General features: G+C 38.5%; 1 protein-coding gene across 2 annotated transcripts; it reads left to right on the top strand.

Annotated features, from left to right (window-relative positions):
• Window positions 1-32: 32 nt before the first annotated feature.
• Window positions 33-27,793, top strand: alkbh3 (alkB homolog 3, alpha-ketoglutarate dependent dioxygenase). Of its 2 annotated transcripts, none has more exons than XM_062064261.1 (10): window positions 33-104; window positions 3,723-3,803; window positions 4,583-4,692; window positions 4,772-4,806; window positions 4,886-4,933; window positions 10,989-11,092; window positions 16,939-17,027; window positions 19,906-20,115; window positions 22,382-22,480; window positions 27,179-27,793. In XM_062064261.1, exons 1-10 carry the CDS (start codon window positions 101-103, stop codon window positions 27,302-27,304), a joined length of 906 nt encoding a protein of 301 aa, XP_061920245.1. In that variant the 5' UTR covers window positions 33-100; the 3' UTR covers window positions 27,305-27,793. The 2 variants fall into 2 exon arrangements, with proteins under 2 accessions (XP_061920245.1, XP_061920246.1); XM_062064262.1 differs by lacking the exon at window positions 33-104 and adding an exon at window positions 242-398.

The raw sequence follows: 27,793 nt of genomic DNA, 5'->3' as shown, positions 1-27,793 counted from the left end.
TATTTTTGGTATAACACGCCTGTCATGGCTGCTGGTGTTGTCAGGTTAACGAGCTAAACTAACCTGCCTTCTGGCAGCATTTTTATGTTAATTTGTCCAGATGAGTAAGTACATTTTAATAACGAGTGGTTGTGACAATTTACACTTTTGTAACAATTTTTCGCACAGGCTTTGTGCTTTTATTTGGGCACTTTTTATAAACAGTTTTAGCCATAACAGGCGCAAGAAATAAATTGCATTTATAGGATACAACCGGAACCAATTACCACAATCTCATTTCCGGTTGGTGTTTATTTTGGTGTAACACGCCGCCTGTCATGGCTGCGGGTCCTCATGTTCTCGAACTAAACTTACCTCTTTTCCAGCAGCAGTATTATAATGTTTATATGTAAAGATAGGTAAGTACTTTTTAATATTCACACTTTTACAACGATTTTGTTGAAACTATAATTTGAAACACAGCCATAGTGTCACCTACTTAATTGTAACTAATCCCTTCAAGAAAAAATAATAGCAGATATATTCAGGCTGTTAAAGGGTGATAATTGTGTCCCTTTGAGGACTAGTCCATAACCACATTGCTTCTTTTTTTTAATGTCATTGTTGTAAAAAGTCATTTAGTGGGGAAAGCAGAAGCTCGGCGGATATATCTGGCGAGTTTGCTATTTAGCTAGCAAGCTGTGGCAGGCAAGGGGGATCAATAAAGATGCCAGAAAACTCGAACGCCAATGAGTTTGGTAGGTGAGTGATCGAACATGCTGGCATCGGTTGGCTTTGCCTGACAAGCTGTTTCATAGAATATTTTCAATTTGCTTTCATCCTTTTCCAGCTACAAGTGAAACTCAAAACATTGGAATATCGTGTAAAAATCTATTCATTTCAGCAATTCAATTTCAAATGTGAAACTAATATGTTAAAAATACAATATTGCCAAAAGTATTTGGCCACCTGCCTTGACTCACATATGAACTTGAAGTGCCATCCCATTCCCAATCCATAGGGTTCAATATCATGTGTTGGTCCACCTTTTGCAGCTATTACAGCTTCAACTCTTCTGGGAAGGCTGTCCACAAGATTGCGGAGTGTGTTTATAGGATTTTTCGACCATTCTTCCGAAAACGCATTGCTGAGGACTCTGTGCAGGCCAGTCAAGTTCATCCACACCAGACTCTGTCATCCATGTCTTTGTGGACCATGCTTTGTGCACTGGTGCACAGTCATGTCGGAAGAGGAAGGGGCCCGCTCCAAACTGTTCCCACAAGGTTGTGAGCATGGAATTGTCCAAAATGTTTTGGTATCCTGAAGCATTCAAAGTTCCTTTCACTGGAACTAAGGGGCCAAGCCCAACTCCTGAAAAACAACCCTGCACCATAATTCCTCCTCCACCAAATTTCACACTCTGCACAATGTAGTCCGAAATGTAGCGTTCTCCTGGCAACCTCCAAACTCAGACTCGTCCATCAGATTGCCAAATGGAAAAGCGTGATTCATCACTCCAGAGAAGGCGTCTCCACTGCTCTAGAGTCCAGTGACGACTGCATCCGATGCTTTGCATTGGACTTGGTGATGTATGGCTTAGATACAGCTGCTCGGCCATGGAAACCCATTCCATGAAGCTCTCTGCGTAAAGTACGTGGGCTAATTGGAAGGTCACATGAAGTTTGGAGCTTTGTAGCAACTGACTGTGCAGAAAGTCTTTGCACAAGGCGCTTCACCATCCGCTGACCCCTCTCTGTCAGTTTACAAGGCCTACCACTTGGTGGCTGAGTTGCTGTTGTTCCCAAAGTCTTCCATTTTCTTATAATAAAGCCGACAGTTGACTTTGGAATATTTAGGAGCGAGGAAATTTCACGAGTGGATTTGTTGCACAGGTGGCATCCTATGACAGTTCCACGCTGGAAATCACTGAGCTTCTGAGAGCGGCCCATTCTTTCACATATGTTTGTAGAAACACTCTCCATGCCTAAGTGCTTGGTTTTATACACCTGTGGTGATTAGGACACCTGATTCTGATCATTTGGATGGGTGGTCAAATACTTTTGGCAATATAGTGTAATTAAACTCATTACATACGAAGTGAAATATGTCAAACTTGAATTTGTTATAGTTTTGATGATCATGGTTTAGTTTTTAAAAGCCCAACATTTTCTGAAATTTTCAATTTGAGGTTTTCATAAGCTGTAAACTATAATCAAAATCATTTATATCAAAATCAGTCTTGAAATAACTCGATTTGCATGTTATGAGCCTATTTCATATGTTAGTTTCACCCTGTAAATCTAATTGCTGGAATAGTCAAGTCAACTTTATTTATATAGCACGTTTACGACAACTTTTAAATTGAACCAAAGTGCATTACAGGTTAAAAAAGCATAGAGCAAAAAAACAAAGAACATAAAAAATTAATGAGCTGAACAAGATAGTGCAAAAGCAATACATATACATACATACATACATACATAAACAAACTCTTGCACTGGGGTTGTAATGATTCGATTCAAATCATAGTTTGAGGTTGCTGATTCAGGGACGCCATTGATAACGATACGATACAAAACAATTCAGTGAGTTAAAATCGATTCAGTAACTTTTTAGCCCAAAAAATCAACCAGCGTGACTGTAAAATAGATACCATACCGTACACTGGACACTGCAGGTGAAGTTTCCTGTCGTCCGGTTATTTCTTGTAAGGGCATTATATATAAATGAATTCTGGGTAGAAGCAAATAAACAATTATTAATGACAAATGCATCTTATTTGAATAAAGTGCAACCAACACTTTTGTGCAAAACAAAACAATTGTGCAGGGACATCCACTGTTTCAAGCAAATATAAAAAAAGACTTACAGTTGATGTCTTTAAAGTGTCAATGTAAACATTCAGTGTAAAACGATAATGTTCCCCTTAGTGTTTCTCAGAAAAGTTAACTAACTATATAACTTTTAATAATGTAAATACCTCACAAACCGAAACACCTAAGTGTGAATGTGGAGTGCTATGAGCTCTTTGAGTTGATAGAAAAGCGCTATATAAATCTATTCCATTATTATTATTATTATGTTTGGCTTCCCTGGCTTCAAATATCTTTTGTGGGTGACAATTTATGAGGTTGCGACTTGTCCAGGGTGTACCCGGCCATCCGCTCAAGTGCAGCTGGAATAGGTTCTGCGACATTGAGAGAAACAAGCGGTGGATAACGGATGGATAGATTGAGGATTTATCAAGTAATTTTTCAGTTTCCGCATATTTCCTGTAGTGTAATTTTTTTGGGGTGATTTCCTTTCGTTCAGTGCGACGTGACCGGCTGGCGCTGTGTCGCCGTGGAAAGGCTCAAGACAAAAGTGGCGCGCTTTGTCTTGCAGAACGCACTTTCTTACCTCCGCCAAAAACATTATGGTTTCACCAGGGTCTGTTTGTGTGTTTGTCAGCAACATAACTATCAGTTTTGGACAAATTTTGATGAAATCTTCAGGAAATGTCCCCAAAAAAAAACCCAACCAATTCCTCTTATCTACTATGAACACTTCAGTTCCTGCTTACGGCGTTTTGGTTTGACACCGTTACACATCACGGCGTTATTGTAAAGACTTTGAAACCGCAATACCGCGGTGTCTCCAATACCGTTACATCACAAGTTATTATATGTATTATCATGAGAGCTTACTTTTGTTTTGTCTTATGTGGAGGTGGAAGTCTCATCCTTTGTAAACTCCTCACGCAGATGTGATGTCTGATAAACGTCAGCGTGCCAGAGTCCAGGGCTCCTGGGCCAAACCACCACCCAGACAACCAAGACCAGCAGGTCATTTAAGGGTTTTAAATAGGGATGTCCGATAATATCGGCCTGCCGATATTATCGGCCGATAAATGCGTTAAAATGTAATATCGGAAATTATCGATATCGGTTTTTTTTTATTATCTGTATCGTTTTTTTTTTTTTTGTTGTTTTTTTTTGTTTTTTTATTAAATCAACATAAAAAACACAAGATACACTTACAATTAGTGCACCAACCCAAAAAACCTCCCTCCCCCCATTTCTTTCTGTTATCAATATTCTGGTTCCTACATTATATATCAATATATATCAATACAGTCTGCAAGGGATACAGTCTGTAAGCACACATGATTGTGCGTGTTGCTGGTCCACTAATAGTACTAACCTTTAACAGTTAATTTTACTCATTTTCATTAATTACTAGTTTCTATGTAACTGTTTTTATATTGTTTTACTTTCTTTTTTATTCAAGAATTTTTTTTTAATTTAGTTATCTTATTTTATTATTTTTTTTAAAAAGTACCTTATCTTCACCATACATGGTTGTCCAAATTAGGCATAATAATGTGTTAATTTCACGACTGCATATATCGGTTGATATCGGTATCGGTTGATATCGGTATCTGTAATTAAAGAGTTGGACAATATCGGAATATCGGATATCGGCAAAAAGCCATTATCGGACATCCCTAGTTTTAAAGTTTGTGTTATTTTTTGTTATGTCATTATCCGTGTCAAATATGCTCCCTATCTCTTTCCTCGACACATCCAACCACACATCATTCACATTTATCCTTTTCATGCAGGTGTGGTTCCGAACACGGAGCGTTCCCAAAGTGCCATTCCGGCTCCCGCTTCTTGGGGAGTTCGTCCGCAGGCAACCTCTGGAAATGTTGAGTTTCACCAGCCCATAAAGGTCGACCTTTATCATTAAACAACATGAGAAAATCATAATACTTACTTGGGATTGACAAGGAATTATTCCTTCCTCACAGCCAGTTCGAGAGGTTCCACCTGAGAAAGTTATCGAGTAAGTGCCCGATTGAACCGAGCTCGTCACTTTTCTGTAACACTGCTCTCAGGAGGAATACTATTTGTTCTTCACGCAGCCAAGAAGGCAATTATGAGATCAGCCATGGACCATCAGGAGTCTCCAGGTCAGTAAAAGTAATTTCACTAACAATATAAAAAAAATGGCACTCAGACTTTAGTCGAAAGAAGGGAATAAAGTGTAAACTACACATCAGGGAGAGGTAGTTGTGTTTAATGGCCTGTAGATGGCAGTGTACACACATTGATTGTAGTTTGTGTAGGCCAGGGGTGTCAACACACAAAATGAATCCGAATGCCATTTTATTTATTATTCTTCACCTTTGGCTTCCTTAATTACATGCAAAAACAATTCAATGCAGGTCAAAATATGCCGTTATTAAACAATAGGCATTTTGTTTAAACATCTGGGACTATACAGTTTACAGTTAGTGTTACTCATAAAATGCCTATTTCTGATACAAGTCCCGTAATACGCCTGACACACTTTTTAAACGTACTGAATGAATGAAAATGAAAGATGATTGATGGAACAGATGGAAGTAAAGTCACAGTCTAGCCTTTAGCCTGGTCGTCCGGCTACCGTGACAACTACACTTCCGTCTGCTGGGTCATCCCGACCAACAGTCTCAGATGAGGCAGGTGGTCCTGCAATGGCGCGTCGACATCATCCACAGTGCGTGCCTCTTGTCATTCCGGTCATGACACATGATCATTATATTTTAACAAGTTTCGGTAGCCCACAGGTCAGCGCCATTTTACACCTACACCACGCCGTTGTGTACATGAATGCAGCTATATTATTATGCTTTATTACACTGCTTCTCAGTTATTTTCTGTTATGCCCTCCCTTAGAAGAAGAAAGTATTTCGCCCCACCACTCTCCAACACGACAATAAATTGTATCAGTAGTCTATAAAATTGTTATAAGTACACTTCTGCATAACATTGTATCCTTATCAACATTAAAGAAAACACACCAATCTTTCCTCGTGTCCCACTGTAGTTAATGTAAAGCCAAGGGCTACTTACACTTCATCATATTCTTGTAGGGCAAAGGTATCGTACCGTTGATAAGGACTGCTTTACTAGCATGTATTTATAAATTGTTACCCACTTAGGGTTTATGGTTTAAGTTTATTTCGAACATACATAGTTGCTAAGGCGATTTTCAGATTGAGTGCGATTCTTTATCAATAAAAAAAATCAAAAATGCATTTTTTTAAAATTTTTCTCCAATCTAGTTTGTCAAGCCAATCCGGCAAATTATATTATTGATGCGTTTTTGCTGTACAGATTTATTTTAGAAAAGAGAAGAGTTGGATACTTCTCTTGTTGCCTTATTTGTATTTGACTTTATTAAATGTTTGGGTAGAATTTTATGAAACAAAACCAGTTTTCTCTATATAGACATTGATCAGAGCTGCTTATCTAGTTTATGGAGGAATGTAGATCATAATAGAAAAGGCATCCAATGTTATTAAAAAATTATAGATTTTGAATCGAGAATCGATTCTGATGAATGGAATCGTTACCCCCAAGAATCTAATCAAATCGCGTGGTACCCAAAGATTCACAGCCCTAATAGTTGCATACAATTACAACCTGATACATCACAATTCCCAGTTTCTCTTTTCAACATGTTTGAAAAGGAGTGGGAAGAAGCAGAGCTCATTTAATCCTACCCTTTTTCCATTTCATAGCAATTGCTAACGCTTTTGTTCACTTCCTGTTCTCAATTTGTTTACAATTTACTTAATAAATATTAGAATTCTAAAAGAATAAATACTAAATATTGAATTAAGTTGTATTTCACATAGTGAGGGTGGATGACAAACATGCTATTGATTAGCATTCATTATTTCATACTCTTTATTTTAACATCTCCGAATTTGGTATTGACCACTACAACTAAGATGCACGGTACAATTAAAACAGCTGATGTGTAATAAGTGCAATACTTACAATATAAACTGAGGATGCACGATAATAACGGCGACTGATACTAGGCAATTATGATGTCACATCGATCATTTCGATAATGAAAAATCAACCGGTAAAATGAGCCGATTATAACAAAGGGTTATCATCTTCCTGTTTGTCGTTGTTCTCTTGGTTGTGGCTTTTGCCTCTCCTCCCCTACGGTATGGTCGTGTGCGCGGCCTGTCGTGTACAAAAACAAATATCATGGCGCGGCAGTCACTGGTGTGGGCTTTCTTTATTTTGTCGGAAGAAGACATTTCACTCGAAGTTTGCAAAATGTGTTGTTCAAAATATTCCACCGGGAGATTCAAAAAGATGAGCTTCAACATAACAAACCTGATAAATCACCTCAAAATTCATCACCGTGAAGGTTTTTTGAATAGGAACAAAGCTGTCTGTGCTGCTCTACCTAGACCCATAGTTATTAGCGGCGACCACAGCAAACGTAAAGCCATAGGACTGATGAGAAAGTGTTTGAAAAAAAGCAACCGTTTGAAATAAGAGACAACAGGGCGAAAGAACTTGATGACAAAATGAGTAATTGTTTATGTTTAACTTCATGGTTTATCTGGAGGCACAAGTAACTGTTTGTTACTTTTTATGATTTCTTAGTGGAGAAAATGCACTTTACTATTTGAACCATGATTTCTTTATGTTAGCTTTCGAAAGAGCAAGCACTTATTGCACTATTTTACCATTCTATTACTGTCAGGGACAAGTATGAATTGATCTATTTTATTTTTGTCCATAAGACATGTGACTCCACATGTTTTGGTGGCCTCATTTATGTATGTTGTGTTGGAGAGGGAGTTTTTATTTTTATTTTATAAAATCAAATTCAGAATGTTTGAGTTGCTTGTATCAATAAAATAATTCACAGGTTGAAATATTAACACATTCCAAAATAGTTTTGCTTTATGTAATGATTTTAATTGTTTGCACGACTCAAAATTATAGAACTTTGCTGGAACTTCGCCTTAACACTTGATACGAAGTGGGAACGTTTTACCCACAAAACCATGGTTGTGCCATTGGATCACTTGTATCCCCCATTGTAGCAAACCTTTACATGGAGGACATGGAAGAGAGAGCTCTGAGCTCTTTTAGGGGAAAGCACCAAGTCAATGGTACACATATGTGGATGACACATGGGTGAAAGTCAGAAACCAAGAAGTGCAAGCCTTCACCGAGCACATTAACTCAGTGGACAAAAACATCAAGTTCACACAAGAGGATGTTAAAGACAGTAAGTTGCCTTTTTTGGACTGTGATGTCCACATTGGAGAGAACAGGGGCCTCCATTGCCGGGGTTTACAGAAAACCCACACGTACCGATCAATACCTACTTTTTGACTCACACCACCCACTGGAACACAAACTGGGCGTTATCAGAACCCCACAACACAGAGCTGATAATGTTCATACCAACCCACGGGCCAAAGAGAAAGAGCATAGGCATTTGAGAGAAGCCCTCAAAAACCTGTGGTTACCCTAGCTGGTCGTTTGTGAAAAGTGTATCCAGTTCCAGAAATAACAAGAACAGAGTGGATGAGGAGGAAAAAGGTGACAGACGCAAACATATTGTGATTCCATACGTATCAGGTCTATCTAAGAAACTTAGAATAATTTTTAACCAATACAACATCCCAGTACACTTCAAACCAGGCAACACCCTGAGACAGAGACTGGTGCATCCTAAAGACCGGACACCCCACACCCACAAAAACAATCTGGTGTATGCTATCCAGTGTAATGATGAATGCACTGATTCATATATTGGGGAAATAAAACAACAACTAAGCCGACGCATTGCACAGCATAGACGGGCAAACTCTTCAGGCCCAGACTCAGCTGTCTACCTGCACCTCAGGAAGAAACAGCACTCCTGTGAGAACAAAAATGTACAGATTCTGGACAGGGAGGACGGATGGTACGAAAGAGGAGTGAGGGAAGCCATCTATGTCAACATTGAGAAACCATCCCTGAACAGAAGAGGCGGTCTGCGACACCACCTGTCTCCCACATACAACACTGTCCTTTCAAACATTCCTAAAAGACTCTGCGATTTAGCCTCCAACAAATGTGTGCCATTTGTTTACAACTGAATGGAATGCTAATGTCAATGATTCCGACTTTTTTGGACTGGTAGTAGTTGATCCACAGCGATCGTTCTGCCACACAATACCTCAATGCTAACAAAGGGAATTTACACTTCAACGACTGTCGTTAGCTTTGACAGTAGGATTGCTTGTTTGCATCAAAACAGTTGTTTTTCTCACTATGATAGGGCGAAACCATCCTTGCCCAGGCACACCCTCCTGGTTTTGGAGTATAAATTTGGGGTTTTGGCACCAGCCGCTAGACTAAATCTGACCAATCTAAGTCGATGAGCGTGAACTGATGAAGCCTACTCAGATGAGAGGCAAATTGTTTTCAAAGACAAACCAAACAGTCAAGTTGCGATGGATTGAATGCCTTGATAAGAGTATTCGTACTCAAAATATAGTTAATTATCTACAGAAATGTCAGTTGACATTATCATATTCCCTACAATAGAATGTATATTTTTGGTAGAGTGAATACATTTTGGGCATAAGGGTGAACTGTTGAATTATTTCTTGTGTAAATATATATAAATACATATCAGTTGTAAAGGTCTGGAAATTATTGGAATAGGTTAACATTTTCGTTATTGTGCATCCCTAGAGTAGTAAAATTTCATTGTACTTGTGCAATGACGATAAAGATCCATCCATTCATCCATCCATCTATCCATAAACACTTTGTAGGACAAGACAATGCTTGCACATTCAATTTAAAGTACTCCATTATGCAAAACTAACTTTTCCTACCTATTGGTATCTGTCGTATTTAAGATCTGCTTAAGTTCCGCAAATTTGAAATCAAACCGTGGGGGCATGGCGCAGATATCTACAAAACAATCGTGCCTTCCTTCATTCTTCCAAGAAACGAGCCGTCTGGAATTTGCCCCATTTGTTGAAGTTTTTGCCATTGGTGACGTCAGCGGATTATCCATATATGGTATATGTTTACCCAAAGTGCTTTGTGCGAGTTCGCCATTGTAGTGAAGTAAATTACATTTATATAGCGCTTTTTTTCTTGTGACTCAAAGCGCTTTACATACGGAAGCCCATTATCTAAGTTACATTTAAACCATTGTGGGTGGCACTGGGAGCGGGTGGGTAAAATATCTAGCCCAAGGACACAACGGCAGTGACTAGGATGGCGGAGGCGGGGATCGAACCTGGAACCCATAAATTGCTGGCGTATCCGCCCTACCAACGGAGCCACGCCGCCCCAAGTCAATAAGACTGCCAACAAAACAGCGCATCCGGAAGAAACGGTCAGAAAGTACCGTAAAAACGGTCTGTAAAACATAATCTATGCAACATTTTGACCAAAGAACCACCATTACATGTTATGTAGACCACAAGTGTTTTAGATGTAGAAAAAAAAACCTTTAATGGCAAAGACTACTTCCTGATGACGAAAACACACCACTACTGCCATCTATTGTCTTTGAATTCTTTGAATTTCAACTGCATGCAAAGTCCACTATATAATACTTGCAAATGAGACTCATACGAGTAAGAAAACAAGATATAACAACTGTAAAGCACTAATTTCATTATCAGCTCAATGTTAAATGTTACATTTAAAAATGGGCTTATATTATTATACAATTAAACATTTAAAGTAAAGTACCAATGATTGTCACACACACACTAGATGTGGTGAAATTTGTCCTCTGCATTTGACCCATCCCCTTGGGGAGCAGTGGGCAGCAGCGGCGCCGCGCCCACTGCCCACATATTATTAGTTGAACACACACAAAAGTACCGGTATCTATAATCACAAAGCAAGAACGCTATGAATTAAAAAATGGCTTCCAGTCCGAGATGGTCACCTGTGTTGTTTTCCTTTTTAAACTGTCCCAAGTTTTAAAAACAAATTATACAAAATGTTTACAAGATGTGTCAACACACTTTTCTATCTTTTGAAGGGTATTACTTTTTCAGGCCGTCTTTCTTGAACTGTGTGTGTGTGTGTGTGTGTGTGTGTGTGTGTGTGTGTGTGTGTGTGTGTGTGTGTGTGTGTGTGTGTGTGTGTGTGTGTGTGTGTGTGTGTGTGTGTGTACACTGTACATCATGTGTCCAGACTGCGGCTGCTGCCAGGCTTTCTTCCCGCCCAGGAAGCCGACTGGATGTTCAGTAAGCTGCTGGCAGAGCTTCCCTGGTCCCAGAAGACCAACGTTAGACAAGGTGGGCGCTCAGGCCTCAGGGGTCAAGTAGACGTTAGAAACAAGACGCTGAAACGTGAAGCCCCCGCAAACTCGCGCTCATGATATTTTTATACTGCAGTTACACTCGAGTTGGATAGTCGTGCTGATGGATTTCACAGTGCACAGTCCACGTATCTACATACACTTAGACTGAGGTCACTTAATAAATACTTTTACCCAGTGTTTCTCAGCATGGTACTCACTTTTTCACCACTTGTGGCAGTAATGACGATAATAAACAGAAGAAGTCTGGAGCTAAAGTCATAGAGAAGTTTTTTAAGCGCAAGAATTATGACTAAATTGTAGGGATGTCCAATAATATCGGACTGCCAATATTATCGGCCGATAAATGCTTTAAAATGTGATATCGGAAATTATCGGTATCGGTTTCAAAAAGTAAAATTTCTGACTTTTTAAAACGCCGCTGTACGGAGTGGTACACGGACGTAGGTAGAAGTACAGAGCCCCAATAAACCTTAAAGGGCACTGCCTTTGCGTGCCGGCCCAATCACATAATATCTATGGCTTTTCATACACACAAGTGAATGCAATGCATACTTGGTCAACAGCCATACAGGTCACACTGAGTGTGGCGGTATAAACAACTTTAACACTGTTACAAATATGCGCCACACTGTGAACCCACACCAAACAAGAATGACAAACACATTTTGGGAGAACATCCGCACCGTAACACAACATAAACACAACAGAACAAATACCCAGAACCCCTTGCAGCACTAACTCTTCCAGGATGCTACAATATACTCCCCCTGCTACCCCTTACCCCCCTCCCCCCCCCTTTCTCTCAACCCCGCGACCTCCCCCCTCCCCCCCCCCCACCCAACCCTGCCCACCTCAACCTCCTCATGCTCTCTCAGGGAGAGCATGTCCCAAATTCCAAGCTGCTGATTTGAGGCATGTTAAAAAAAAATAATGCACTTTGTGACTTCAATAATAAATATGGCAGTGCCATGTTGGCATTTTTTTCCATAATTTGAGTTTATTTATTTTGGAAAACCTTGTTACATTGTTTAATGCATCCAGCGGGGCATCACAACAAAATTAGACATAATAATATGTTAGATCCACGACTGTATATATCTGTATCGGTTGATATCGGAATCGGTAATTAAGAGTTGGACAATATCGGAATATCGGATATCGGCAAAAAGCCATTATCGAACATCTCTACTAAATTGGTCAAGCACTTACATTTAATTGACAGTTTGTTTCGAGAAACAAATTATTATTTCTTATGCATTTAGTTTATATTTATTTTTATATTAGCACTGCATTCTTGTATGTACATTTTTTCTTCATGAGTTCATGAGTCCCTTCTTTTGGAGTATATTTGGTTAGTGTTTGCTTTTGTAATAAGCCTTGATAATAATCTTTGTTATTATCACATGCTTTCATATCGTTTGACATGGTTTATCCTGTTAAACCGTAAGTAGGTTATATATAATTACTGTATACGATTAAAATCAAGAGTAAGATGAGTAATTTGTGTTAGTATTTGAGTGTCGTAGTTTTTAGTGGAAAACCCCGCAGTAAAAAAAGTAGATGCGTCAACACGGCTTACGCTTAAAGTTTGCACAAGGCTGTGACTTTGTCATGTAAAAAGAAGTCAACAGTTAAATCTGTGCATCTCTTGTCCTGCTTGGCTCTGAGAGACTCTCCTGCACGCTGACTCACATTTTCCATCGCAGCTTTAAATTGGAGCCCCAATCGTGTTTTTATGGAAAGACTGGGGGCTTTTGTCCGCTGATAAATGACCGCGAATGTTTGTACGTATTATCTCAAGAGGCCTGGAGTAGTAAAGAAAGAAAGAAAAAAAACGTGACGTCTGCTTGGAAGTGTTTGTTTGGGTTTCTTCATGTTCTTGTACATGTGGGCTGGCCAAAGTACACCGAGTGTGGACAACATCCCAGCGGTGGGAGACACAGTTGCTCTCTCCTAAAATGGACACAGGCTGTCAGAATGAGCAATGTGCTCCACTGTAGCGTTGATGTACAAACCCCGTTTCCATATGAGTTAGGAAATTGTGTTAGATGTAAATATAAACGGAATACAATGATTTGCGAATCCTTTTCAACCCATATTCAGTTGAATATGCTACAAAGACAACATATTTGATGTTCAAACTGATAAGTTTTTTTTTTGCAAATAATCATTAACTTTAGAATTTGATGCCAGCAACACGTGACAAAGTTGGAAAAGGTGGCAATAAATACTGATAAAGTTGAGGAATGCTCATCAAACACTTATTTGGAACATCCCACAGGGGAACAGGTGGATGCCATGATTGGGTATAAAAGTAGATTCCATGAAATTTTCAGTCATTCACAAACAAAGATGGGGCGAGGGTCACCACTTTGTCAACAAATGCGTGAGCAAATTGTTGAACAGTTTAAGAAAAACCTTTCTCAACCAGCTATTGCAAGGAATTTAGGGATTTCCCCATCTACGGTCCGTAATATCATCAAAGGGTTCAGAGAATCTGGAGAAATCACTGCACGTAAACAAGCGACATCAGTGTGTAAAGGATATCACCACATGGGCTCAGGAACACTTCAGAAACCCACTGTCAGTAACTACAGTTGGTCGCTACATCTGTAAGTGCAAGTTAAAACTCTCCTATGCAAGGCGAAAACCGTTTATCAAAAACACCCAGAAACGCCGTCGACTTCGTTGGGCCTGAGCTCATCTAAGATGGACTGATACAAAGTGGAAAAGTGTTCTGTGGTCTGACGAGTCCACATTTCAAATTGTTTTTGGAAACTGTGGACATTGTGTCCTCCAGACCAAAGAGGAAAAGAACCATCCGGATTGTTGTAGGCGCAAAGTTGAAAAGCCAGCATGTGTGATGGTATGGGGGTGTATTAGTGCCCAAGACATGGGTAACTTACACATCTGTGAAGGCGCCATTAATGCTGAAAGGTACATACAGGTTTTGGAGCAACATATGTTGCCATCCAAGCAACGTTACCATGGACACCCCTGCTTATTTCAGCAAGACAATGCCAAACCACGTGTTACATCAACGTGGCTTCATAGTAAGAAGTGCGGGTACCAGACTGGCCTGCCTGTAGTCCAGACCTGTCTCCCATTGAAAATGTGTGGCGCATTATGAAGCCTAAAATACCACAACAGAGACCCCGGACTGTTGAACAACTTAAGCTGTACATCAAGCAAGAATGGGAAAGAATTCCACCTGAGAAGCTTAAAAAATGTGTCTCCTCAGTTCCCAAACGTTTACTGAGTGTTGTTAAAAGGAAAGGCCATGTAACACAGTGGTGAACATGCCTTTTCCCAACTACTTTGACACGTGTTGCAGCCATGAAATTCTAAGTTAATTATTATTTGCAAAAAAAAAAAAAGTTTAATGAGTTTGAACATCAAATATCTTGTCTTTGTAGTGCTTTCAATTGAATATGGGTTGAAAATTATTTGCAAATCATTGTATTCCATCTATATTTACATCTAACACTATTTCCCAACTCATATGGAAAGAGGGTTTGTAAATCACGGGTGTCCAAACTTTTAAGGGACTCACACTGAAAAACGAATGCATCCAGGGGCCATTTTGATATTTTTCATTTTCAAAACCAATACAATATATCGATTTGTTTAACTTTTAAGGCTTCCCTCAAGTTTGGTCCAGAAGACCCATAGGGGTCTCACTCATAAAAATGTTTAAAACAAGTCATATATTAATTGATTTTGTTCCAATTCTTAAAACTGATCTATCTGTTGATAAAAAGTTAGATTTTTTTAATGTATTTTTTAAAATGCCCTTATGGGGAAAGGAAAAAAAGGAGTGAAAGAAAAGCACAAAATATGCTACATTTTCCACCAAACATTTTTCAAAGCGGAATATTTGATGTGAAGTAATTGGAGACTTAAAGGGGAACTGCACTTTTTTTGGTATTTTGCCTATCGTTCACAATCATTATGAGAGACAAGAACACACGTCTTATTTTTTTACGACTTAAAGATGATAAAAAAAACGCTTGAAAGATTTGGCTAACAGGACTCCTCATTGTAGCCTTCACAGCCCTCTAAAACAACTTCAAAACCTTCCTACGTTTTATACACACTGCAAGTATATATATCATGTAGTAACAGGCACGTTCACAACAATATGTAATATGTACAATATTTACCATAATTTGATCATTTTAATCATTTCCGGAACTGATTTTTTCCGCGCATTGATTTCTGTTTCCATAGCAGCGCACGTCTGACTTCTGGCAACATTGGTTGGACTTCCGGAATCAAACACGAGTGTGTTCTAATCATGGCAGACTTGGTAACACACAACAAAGACGACTATTTTTGGGGAACTGAGGATTCACAACCATACACTTATAGATAGATAGATAGATAGATAGATAGATAGATAGATAGTACTTTATTGATTCCTTCAGGAGAGAAGTGAGCGCGAAGGAAGAGTTTTGATTGATTGATTGAAACTTTTATTAGTAGATTGCACAGTACAGTACATATTCCGTACAATTGACCACTAAATGGTAACACCCGAATAAGTTTTTCAACTTGTTTAAGTCGGGGTCCACGTAAATCAATTCATGGTAAAGTGAGAAGTTGGAGCAGACGGAAGCCGGGAGAGGGGGATAAAAGCAATTTTGACACTATAAATATAGAACTTGGAGACAAGCTATTTCGACATAAATGGAGTGCTTACCCAAAATCAACAGGAAACGTCCCCGGCCACCTAGACCAAACAGACCATGATTAACGCAGCACGCATTGCGTGTTATTACAACTACAGTACGGTACATACATGTCTGGCTTGCTAGCTGTGTACAAAGAAAACATGAAATGCGGGCTAATACTTTACAGATACTGTTATATGATTGTTCATGTTTTTCACTCGGTACAGGTTGGTGTCCTGTTGCAGTGTTGTGCATTACAAACTCAAACGCATTTCGTGTTGCTGTAGAAGCTAGATTATCTCTTGCCGATGTGTTACTACGCTATAAAAAAAGTTCCTCATTGTTTGCTCTTACAATATCAATGTCGCTACAGTTTGGGTATTAAACAGGTTACAGAACGTAAATGAAGTATTGTTGACGGTTTTTGTATGCATGTTTAAAGTGATTTAGAGGTGGAATTCATCGCTCCCATTAGCTGCATTGCTAGATACCTAGAATGAGCCAATTTTTATAATTTAGAAAGGGAAAAAAGTTAAAACCCTTTTGTCTTCTTGTCTCGTAAAGATTGTGAAGGATAGGCAAAATTCCAACAATTATTTAATGTTTCCTTTCAACACTTAAATCTCCAGATCAACTTCAGATCTATCTGTCGATTATAAGTTTTTGTTATTTTTTTATGTTTTTGTTTGTTTTATGCCCTTTTTGGCATAGAAAACATTGTTTTTTATGGTAAACCTATGTAATATTTCCCCCAAAAAATAATTTCAAATTCTAATATTTGATGTGAAGTATTTGAAGCCTTCAGTAGGTCAATAATTCATAACAACATTGATTTTGAGTCATTATTATTTTTGGAGCCATGATAGTTTTAAAGAAAAAACAGCCTGCATGGCAGCTTTGTGTTATTAAAGTCCACATTGCAACTTTTTCTCGTTACATTTCACCAGTTTGCCCTTTTTTTCCCACTTTTTGATGTTTTTTTTTGTAAGAGTATTTTTTGAATGTACTGCAGGCTCTTAAAATGTTTTGCTGCCGGCCACAAATGACCCTCGGGCTGCATTTTGGACACCCCTGATGTGAAGAAAGTTCAAGTTGTTGTTTCGCTCGCACTCCTCCATAATGTGTTTTCAATGTGTGTTTACATCAGGCGAGGCCTACATGGAGCCAAGGCTGACCTGTTGGTTCGGGGAGTTGCCGTACACGTACGCCCGCTCCACCATGGCTGCCAACACAAAGGTATGACATGGCTTGGACACGCCCTCGTCTCACACCATTCACGAACCAAACAAGACATATCTTTTGCTGCCTTGTTCCCCTGTTTAATCATTGCGTTGCACGAGGCAGGGTGTCCAAAGTGATGTAATAATCTGACTAAAACTATTACAGTGTACATGTGTCAGACCAATTACTACAGTAGTATCACAGCAAAATAAACTCAGTGGGACCCTTGTCCTTGCAACTCGTTAGTGCAAGCTTACCGTAACCACGCAATGATGGAAGAGGCTCTAGAGTGCACTAGAGTGATGCATAGGTGGAAGTGGGAATTTTTTCAAAATAACATACCCGGAAAACAACAAATACATTTTTTTTTTTTTTGCAGCCTGGTCCAAACCTAGGTGTTCGAGACCACTTCCATACATGACTGTTTTACACATTTTTTAATTATAAATATTAATACCATGAACCTCTTGTACACATTATATTTTTGTAACTTTTTAATTATGGAATATGGTGGAAAAAATACCTAATTTCTCGGAATGCTTCACTTTATCCAATAATTCAAAACGGTGGGCAATTCAAGATTCAAGGAACTTTATTGTCATAGCAGCACACATGAATGGCACAAAATACAGTGCCTGACGTCCTAGTTTTCTACGGTGGCCTGGAAGTGCAAAACACTTTAACTTTTCATGAAACAAATTACAATTACGGAAAAAACATAAACAAAAGACGCAAGAGTTTACAATTTTACAAAAAACAAAACACTTGGTAAATTTAATAACACAAAAACAAAAGCCAAAACCGAGCTTAGCTCGGTTGGTAGAGCGGCTGTGCCAGCAACCTGAGGGTTCTAGGTTTGATCCCCGCTTCTGCCATCCTAGTCACAGTCCATGGGCAAGACACTTCACCCACTTGCTCCCAGTGCCACCCACACTAGTTTAAAAATGTAACTTAGATAATGGGTTTCGCTATGTAAAGCGCATTGAGTCAAGAGAGAAAAGCGCTATATAAATGTAATTCACTTCACAAAACAACATACGATTGCAGAAAACAAATGAACAAAAAACAAAATGCTTTAGAATTTCAGAAAATACAAAAACAAAAGCCAAAACGACTCACAATTTCATATACTGTATATATATATTTTTTTTGTGTGTGTGTTTCTGAAATTGTAAGTTGTTTCACAAAATGTCAAAGTGTTTTGCACTTCCAGGCCACCATAGTTTTTGCCCAATAAGTACTACAATAGTAATATTATGTACATAATCATATACTGTAAATAAAATAGGATGTAGAGTCGGTTATAAATAGCATGGGTAAATAGTAATAGAATATAAATAAATTGTGTACTAGTATTAAAGTCTAAAACTTTGTTAAATGTGACAAATTATTTCTGTCACTGAGCTATTGTGAATTTCTCTGAATTGCCATCAATTTAATTGTGCTTCCTGTCATTCCAATGCCACATCCTGTTGGGGCGGAGACAATTCAGTTTAAATTCCAGTTAAGTCTATTCTTCAAAATGAATAGACTTAAAAAATCAAAAATTTTAATTTTGCACAATTCTATCGCACGGCTCGTTTTTAGCTGTTCACTAAATGCAAAATATAAAAATCGCCCTAACATGAAACTAAAATGTTTTCATTGGATAGATTAGCATGTTACTGACTTACATTGGATTCAAGCATCTTAAATGTACAAAATGTATCAATGTGGCCACTGCATCGTTTAATTTTATTTTGTAAATTTCCGTACGCAGTATACGTTTAAAAAAAAAAACTTCCACTAAGCAGTCACACTGGAAAAAATGGCCCTTTAAAGAGAGTTAAAACAAGTTATTTTTGCTTGTATTGAGCAAAAAAAATGACCAATGCAACAAGTCAAGTTAAAGTTAAAGTCAAAATTGCCTTGGTAAATTTCTTGAAATTAGACTTTATATTTAAGCTTTAAAAACAATTAAAATGTATTATTGGCTCTACTTGCTAGTATTGTGAAGTTTTGTGTCTTATAACAAACATGTGATGCTGAAAAGTAGCTTTTTTTCCCTTCAGAAGATCTATTGCTTAAAAACAAGTTCTTATGTCTCACTGAAAAAAAAACTATTCAGGAAAAGTTTGAATGCTGAGTTAAAAGAATAACCAACCTTAATTCTATATTAAAAAGTGATACAAAGACATGGTTTTCAATATGTACAAGAATGAGGGTTCCTAACAACCACAAAATGTTGACATAATAATAATTATTATTATTACAATCATTTGGGTAGGTATTTACTTGTTGTTGGTTGGTGTTACCGTCAATTAGTACTTTTATTCATGTGACTATATATGTGTATATTGTACTGTATTTTTGTGCTAAAGCAGTGGTCCCCAACCACCGGTCCGTGGCCCGGTACCGGTCCGTGGCCGTGGCCGCACAAGAAATTAAAAAAAAATTTAAAAATTGTTTTTTTTATTTGTTTATTTTTTATAAAATCAACATAAAAAACACAATATATACATTATATATCAATATAAATCAATACAGTCTGCAGGGATACAGTCCGTAAGCACACATGATTGTATTTCTTTAAAAATTAAAAAAACATAACCCCCTAACAATAGTGTATTGTTTTCATTTGTTTGTGTTTTCATTGTATTTTTTTATATTCCTGTACTTTACTGTAATGTTATCAAGATTATTTCCTGTTTTTAATTTATTTTATTTTATTTCATTTATTTTTATTTGTTTTGAACATGTCCAAAAAAACTACTACTACTATTGTGACTTGTTTTCAGTTGGTTTCGATATTTTGACTAGAAATTAGAAATATATTTACTTGATTAGGTTGTGAGTTTTCCCAGTGCACGCCATGATGCACACACATCTCTCATCATCTCTCCTTCCCCCACAGTGGCATCCATTGCTGGTAACCCTTCGTGAAGCAGTCACCAAGGTCAGCGGCCGCCTCTTCAACTCGCTGCTGTGCAACCTGTATCGGGACGGCCACGACAGCATCGGCTGGCACAGCGACGACGAGGCCTCGCTGGGTGCCAAGCCCACCATCGCCTCGCTGAGTCTGGGCGACACCAGAGTTTTCTCCCTCCGCAAGCAGCCGCCTCCGGTCAGTCTCGTCTTTGCTTCAACGCTCACAAAGTCTATTAACGTGTTTTCGCACTCTTCGTTGACCATGTGAACTTTTGCAAAGTTACTGTTGTTGTAGAAAAGAAGGTTTTGAGTCTGTTTAACCACAACACTACAGTACTTTTTTTTACCATCTCTACATTCTAACGCAGGGGTGTCCAAACTGCGACTCACTGTTTATTTTGGCCTGCGAAATATCTTGAGTTTAACAAAAAATCTGGCCCGTGAGGTACCTTAGGTCATTGTAAATACCTGACAGTATAATTGCTGCAACCTTTCCGCCATCTTGTGGACAACCTGTGTAATATAGGTTAATGACCATGAATTGCACATTGATATGTTTACAGTACAGCATTTGTGTATATGACCCAATCCTAACAACCTTTCCCACTCATGGCGCAAATAAACTAACACAAAAAGTCAACACTCACATGGTCACATGTAACACAACCTGCTCACTGAACATTGTAGATATTATAAAAAATGTTCAAGCACAATTACACCCATTTAAATCCCCTGCAATGCATGATGGGAAAGATGCAAAACACTCTTATCTGCATACTTGCCAACCTTGAGACCTCCGAATTCGGGAGATGGGGGGGGGTTGGTTGGTAGCGGGGGTGTATATTGTAGCGTCCCGGAAGAGTTAGTGCTGCCCGATTTCCACCCGGACAACAATATTGGGGGCGTGCCTTATAGGTACTGCCTTTAGCGTCCTCTACACTTGTCGTCACGTCCGCTTTTCCTCCATACAAACAGCGTGCTGGCCCAGTCACATAATATATGCGGCTTTTACACACACCTAAGTGAATGCAAGACATACTTGATCAACAGCCATACAGGTCACACTGAGGGTGGCCGTATAAACAATTTTAACACTGTTACAAATATGCGCCGCACTGTGAACCCACACTAAACAAGAATGACAAACATATTTTGGGAGAACATCTGCACCGTAACACAACATAAACACAGCAGAACAAATACCCAGAACCCCTTGCAGCACTAACTCTTCTGGGACGCTACAATATACACCCCCCCCCAAACCCCAACCCCGCCCACCTCAACCCCGCCCCCCCACCTCAAGGTCTCAAGTTTGGCAAGTATGCTCTAGTATACTCTGGACTGAAGCTGTGTGCCTTCATTGTTTTTGTAGCTGTTGTTTTGAGGCATGTTTAAAAAAATTAAAAAAATAATGCACTTTGTGAAAGTCAAAGTATAGTATTTCCCATAGTTGTAGTGGGTATTAGGAGAGCATGTCCCAAATTACAAGCTGTTTTGAGGCATGTTAAAAAAAATAATGCACTTTGTGACTTCAATAATAAATATGGCAGTGCCATGTTGGCATTTTTTTCCGTAACTGGAGTTGAAGCTGTTTGTCTTATTTTGGAAAACCTTGTTTTTGATTGATTGATTGAAACTTGTATTAGTAGATTGCACAGTACAGTACATATTCCGTACAATTGACCACTAAATGGTAACACCCGAATAAGTTTTTCAACTTGTTTAAGTCGGGGTCCACGTTAATCAATTCATGGTAAAGTTACATTGTTTAATGCATCCAGCGGGGCATCACAACAAAATTAGGCATAATAATGTGTTAATTCCATGACTGTATATATCGGTATCGGTTGATATCGGAATCGGTAACTAAGAGTTGGACAATATCGGAATATCGGATATCGGCAAAAAAGCCATTATCGGACATCTCTAATTACCACCCAAGATTTTAATCCAATTGAATCACGTGGTGCCCAAAGATTCACAGCCCTAATAGACGTCCCTCATGAATATGAAGCATTAGGTATTTGCGAAAAAGGGATTTTTTTTCTGTCCTTGCCTGAATCTTTTTACATTGGGAAAATCAAAACGACCACCCTCTGTCTGTTGCCAAGATATCCACCACTACGTTCAGTTCACTCTTGATACATCTCAACTTTGCCGTGAAAAAGGACAATAAGCCAGGTTTTTGTTCGTATGAGCGTTTAATTCATGTCCCGAAATAGCCCAAAATGACTAACTCCCTTTGTTTACCTTTTAAGTTGTGTAACGTGACTTAACATGACACCCACTTTATTCTCATTAACAGTTGTTTGCCGCTCGCTGTGTATTGTTTTTGTTTGAAGGCATAAGAAGCACAAGTGTCAGTTCATCTTGCGTAATTGATAGCTTGTGCTATAACACATGATGATGATTCTATCTATGTGTGTGTGTGTGTGGGATGCATCGTATTTGTGACGTTACAGGAGGAGAACGGTGACTACACGTACGTGGAGCAGATCAGGGTTCCTCTGGATCACGGCACGCTGCTCATAATGGACGGAGCCACACAGGACGATTGGCAGGTAGGCTCCACCTGTCACCCTGATTCAGCATACTTCCTGACTCAGTCGCGCTCAGACCTCCGCCAAGGCAAACAATCCTGAACATGTTGTTGGAAAAATCTGTCAAAGGTGATGTAAGAGTTTGTTTTTGCGGCCTGATTCTCCCGCACACACGCAACAATGGCCGCCACGCTGTCTGAGCGACGAGGATTTACACGACCGCTTGTCTTTAATATTAAAACGAGCGAGGGGGGAACACAGAGGGTTGCACTTTGAGGGAGTCGAAACGAGAGAAAAGGAGAAGGTCACAGGTGTTTTATGGCGCGCCTCCCTCGGCGTCGCAACAAAAGTTTAACTCCGCTTTTAGGGTCTCGCCGAGAGGGGGAGGGGTCACGCGGCCCATGATTCCCACCTCACAAAGACACCTGCAACGCACACTGACGTTTACTAGCCCCCGCTCATTATTTAACTCAGTCTGACGGGACTTCATTTGTTTCAGCTCTCTCCTCATTTTGACACGCACTTGATGTTGATAAAAGTGTGGGGATACACCTCTTAACCCGTAAGAACCCAGACCCACAACGATGTATTTATTTTCAGTCCCAAGCCGCTAGCAGGTAATTACGTGGTTCCACACACAGTGTGGAGCCGCTTCCCCAAGATACTAATATTCACCTTCATTGTGGCAAATAAACTGCATTGCTTATCTTGAATGTCAATATCATGTACCGTATTTTTCGGACTATATGTCGCTACAGAGTATAAGTCGCACCGGCCGAAAATGCATAATGAAAAAGGAAAAAACATATATAAGTCGCACTGGAGTATAAGTCACATTTTTTGGGGAAATTTGTTTGATAAAACCCAACACCAAGAATAGACATTTGAAAGGCAATTTAAAATAAATAAAGAATAGTGAACAACAGGCTGAATAAGTGTACGTTATATGACGCATAAATAACCAACTGAGAACGTGCCTGGTATGTTAACGTAACATATTATGGTAAGAGTCATTCAAATAACTATAACATATAGAACATGCTATACGTTTACCAAACAATCTGTCACTCAGAATCGCTAAATCCCATGAAATCTTATACGTCTAGTCTCTTACGTGAATGAGCTAAATAATATTATTTGATATTTTACGGTAATGTGTTAATAATTTCACACACAAGTCGCTCCTGAGTATAAGTCGCACCCCCGGCCAAACTATGAAAATCACTGACTTATAGTCCGAAAAATACAGTAGTATTATCACTGGAGGACAAGGCTAAACCTGCTACACGCCAAGAGCAAGCCAGGAGGAGACATGCTATTAGCAAAGCTAACCGCTAAGCTAGCTTTAAAGAACCCCAAGATATAAGTGCTTAGTAAACTTTAAGAAGTGGAGATGGAAGGGCGTTACAGGAGAGATAGTGTCAGTATTAGGGCTGTGAATCTTTGGGCACCACACAATTTGATTTGATGCGATTCTTGGGGGTAACGATTTGATTCAGAATTGATTCTCGATTAAAAATCAATACCTTTTTAATAACATTGGGTGCCAGCTCTATGATTAACTACATTCCTCCTTAAAGGCTTTGTTTAATAAAATTCTACTCAAACATTTACTAAAGTGGCTGGACAGGACAGATTTTGAAGAAGAAAAAAAAACGTGTGTGTATAAACAGTCGCAATCAAAAGTTTACATACACTTGTAAATAACATACTGTCATGGCTGTCTTGAGTTTCCAATAATTTCTACAACTCTTATTTTTTTGTGATAGAGTGATTGGAGCACATGGGCACAGTTGGGTGTTCCAACAGGACAATGTCCCCAAACACACGTCAAAAGTGGTAAAGGAATGGCTAAATCAGGCTAGAATGAAGGTTTTAGAATGGCCTTCCCAAAGTCCTGACTTAAACGTGTGGACAATGCTGAAGGAACAAGTCCATGTCAGAAAACCAACAAATTTAGCTGAACTGCACCAATTTTGTCAAGAGGAGTGGTCAACAATTCAACCAGGAGCTTGCCAGAAGCTTGTTGATGGCTACCAAAAGCGCCTTATTGCAGTGAAACTTGCCAAGGGATGTGTAACCAAATATTAACATTGCTGTATGTATACTTTTGACCCAGCAGATGTGGTCACATTTTCAGTAGACCCATAATAAATGTATAAAAGAACCAAACTTCATGAATGTTTTTTGTGACCAACAAGTATGTGCTCCAATCACTTTATCACAAAAAAATAAGAGTTGTATAAATTATTGGAAACTCAAGACAGCCATGACATTATGTTCTTTACAAGTGTATTTAAACATTTGATTGCGTAGTGTATATATATATATATATATATATATATATATATATATATATATATATATATATATATATATATATATATATATATATATATATATATATATATATATATATATATATATATATATATATATATATATATATATATATATATATATATATATGAAATGGTGCCTTATTTCGATACCTCAGTTGCACACGAAACAGCGGCTCACGTAAACAATCACTCAAGTTTCAATTTTCAACACCAGCAAAGCAAGTACGCTTGGTAGAAAACGCTCCAATGGAAAGTAAGGCCCAATTTCAAAATGCACTAGCTTGATGCTAATTTACATTGAATTTGCCATAGAGAGGCTACTGTTAGCATTCATGATTTTAAATGGCAATTTCAACACCTCCAAAGATGAACGTTACGATCAAACAGCTGGTGTTTAATAAGCCTATTACTTACAGTATAAACACTTTATAGGGCGTAACATAACACATTCAACTTCCTAGAAGAAGCTACTTCCTAGTTAGACAACATACCATGGATGGCCTATAGCAGGGGTGTCCAAAGTGCGGCCCGCAGCTAATTGCTTACAGGCCCGCCACACATTCTGGAAATGCTTTTGATTGATTGATGGAAACTTTTATTAGTAGATTGCACAGTACAGTACATATTCCGTACAATTGACCACTAAATGGTAACACCTGAATACGTTTTTCAACTTGTTTAAGTCGGGGTCCACGTTAATCAATTCATGGTACAAATATATACTATCAGCATAATACAGTCATCAGAGTATAAACATTGAATTATTTACATTATTTACAATCCGGGGGGTGGGATGTGGAGGGGGTTGGGGCGGGGGGGGGGATTTAGGTTTGGTTGCTATCAGCACTTCAGTCATTAACAATTATATAATCTGAGAAATGGACATTGAAACAGTGTAGGTCTGACTTCGTAGGATATGTACAGCGAGCAGCTATTGCAATTTTTTTTAAAAACATTTTTAAAAAAGTGGAATGAGGTGAAATCTAACGAGGAAAAGTTGCAATGTTGACACAAAGCTGCCATGCAGGCTGTTTTTTTCTTTTCTTTTGTCTTTCTTAATTTTTCTTTTTTTGCCATTGCTCAAAAAAAAGACAAAAAAATCAATGTTATAATGAATTATTTTTGAGGCTCCAATTACTTCAAAAATGTCACTTTAAAATGTTTTGTGTTGTAAAAAATATTACATATATTGTGTGGTTGCCATATAAAAACATCAGGTTTTCTTTGACAAAAGAGCATAAAACAAACAATAAAAAAAGTTCAAACGTAAAATCGACAGATACAGTATATCTGAAGTTGATCTCGTAACTTAAGTGTTGAAAGTAAAAAACAACAACTAATGTATCACTTTATGAGTGGGGCACCTTTTGGATCCCAAATATATTTAATGGGATTTTATTTATCTTTACACTGTGATTACTCGAAAATAATAATGAATTAAAATCAATGGTGTCCTGCATTATTGATCTTTTATGGCTCTAATTACTAAAAACGGCATATTTCAGTTTTACTATAAAAAACCAAGTTGTCTTTGACAAAAAAGACATAAAACCTTTTTTTTTTTTTTTTTTTACTTCTTATCAACCTGAAGTTGATATAGAGAATTACTGTAAGCGTTAAAATAAAAAATAATTTGACTTATTTTTAACATTTTAATGACTGAGACCCTTTATGGTCCCCAGGAGCCCTAAAGGTAAAAAAAAAAAAATCCATATTTTGTTATGGTTTGAAAATGAAAAATATCAAAATGGCCCCCGCTTGCTTTAATTTTTCCATGTGCGGCCCTCAGTGGAAAAAGTTTGGACACCCCTGGCCTATACAGTACTACCATCTGAAGTATTGAAAGTGCAACTGCATTGCAAGTGAGACTCAAATGTAATAAGAAATATCACAACTGAACAGCACAGTTTCTATAATCAACTCATTTTTAAATGTTACGTAAAAAATGTTATTTTACGAACAAACATTTGTTAACACTCACAAAAATGGTTTGATTGCCGGTATTGATTCAAATCTGAACCCTAGTCATTGTGTGGCAAAAACTAGTCAGAAGTCCTAATAACGGATATTACAGGAGCTTTTATTATTGTTTACATTCAGAGCAGCCATCTTTGAAAGCCAAGTATGGTGAGGACTTTCCAAGTAGAAAGATCGACTTCGAGGTGTGTTCCAGGTAAAACCTCTGACTAGGAACTCGAAGATTTTGACATCCCAGTAAACCATTGAAACGCAGCAACTAGCACAGCTAAACCAGCTGAAAATGACCGCAACCGTCCCCTGGCAATTCTGAGGCACACAGTGTTTGTCCAACAAGAATTAGAGAGACCGCACGTAAAAATGGAGCGCCCTAATTTTTTGGTACCGGTATATGTCTCAGCATCAGGTGGCGAAAGAGTACCATGACCGAGGCCCGCGCATCAACTTGACGTTCAGAAGCATCCACCCTGAGCCAGAGGGTCACCGGCCGGGCACCAAGCTGAGGTTCACCGCCGAGCAGCAATGAACTCTCGCCCTCCAGGTAAAAGTGACGACACATTTCCCTTGTTCCGTCCCCGCAAGGAACCGTGAACACAACACGGGCTGTTTTATAAACACAACAATTGCTGATAAAGTCTTGGAGGTGGAATACAATGTCATTTGTGCCACACCTTTATCTAAAACGATATTTTCAAATATACGATCAAGTGTGGTCAAGTTTGTGTCAAAGTTCTGCGCGGTAAAACTAAGTGGTGAGGTTGTAAAAAACAAAACAAAAAAATGAACGATATATTAAATATCTGCACAAGTTGCATTTGTTCCAGGATTACCAACAGCTTAGATGTTAGCCAACCATTGTTGTAACTGTATACTAAAGATGTGATAACGTTTGTTGTTTAATTATAAAATCCTTGTTTTCACTAAGCAATAAAGCTGGCTAAAATTGTTTTGTTTTTTTGCAGTTTTAATGTTTCCTCTACTGTTATGTTAGAAGGTCAAGGTAATTGAATGGAAT

Source organism: Entelurus aequoreus, linkage group LG11, assembly GCF_033978785.1.
Source record: "Entelurus aequoreus isolate RoL-2023_Sb linkage group LG11, RoL_Eaeq_v1.1, whole genome shotgun sequence".
Lineage (NCBI taxonomy): Eukaryota > Metazoa > Chordata > Actinopteri > Syngnathiformes > Syngnathidae > Entelurus > Entelurus aequoreus.
The sequence above is the reverse complement of the archived record's forward strand: the minus strand, read 5'-3'. Positions and strand labels throughout refer to the sequence as shown.

Bases quoted from the DNA above. Each gene is read 5' to 3' on its own strand.
- alkbh3 (XM_062064261.1), top strand. The intron at 4,934-10,988 runs GTCAGTAAAAGT...TCATGTGTCCAG, and splicing joins GGACCATCAGGAGTCTCCAG to ACTGCGGCTGCTGCCAGGCT. The intron at 22,481-27,178 runs GTAGGCTCCACC...TATATGTCTCAG, and splicing joins CCACACAGGACGATTGGCAG to CATCAGGTGGCGAAAGAGTA.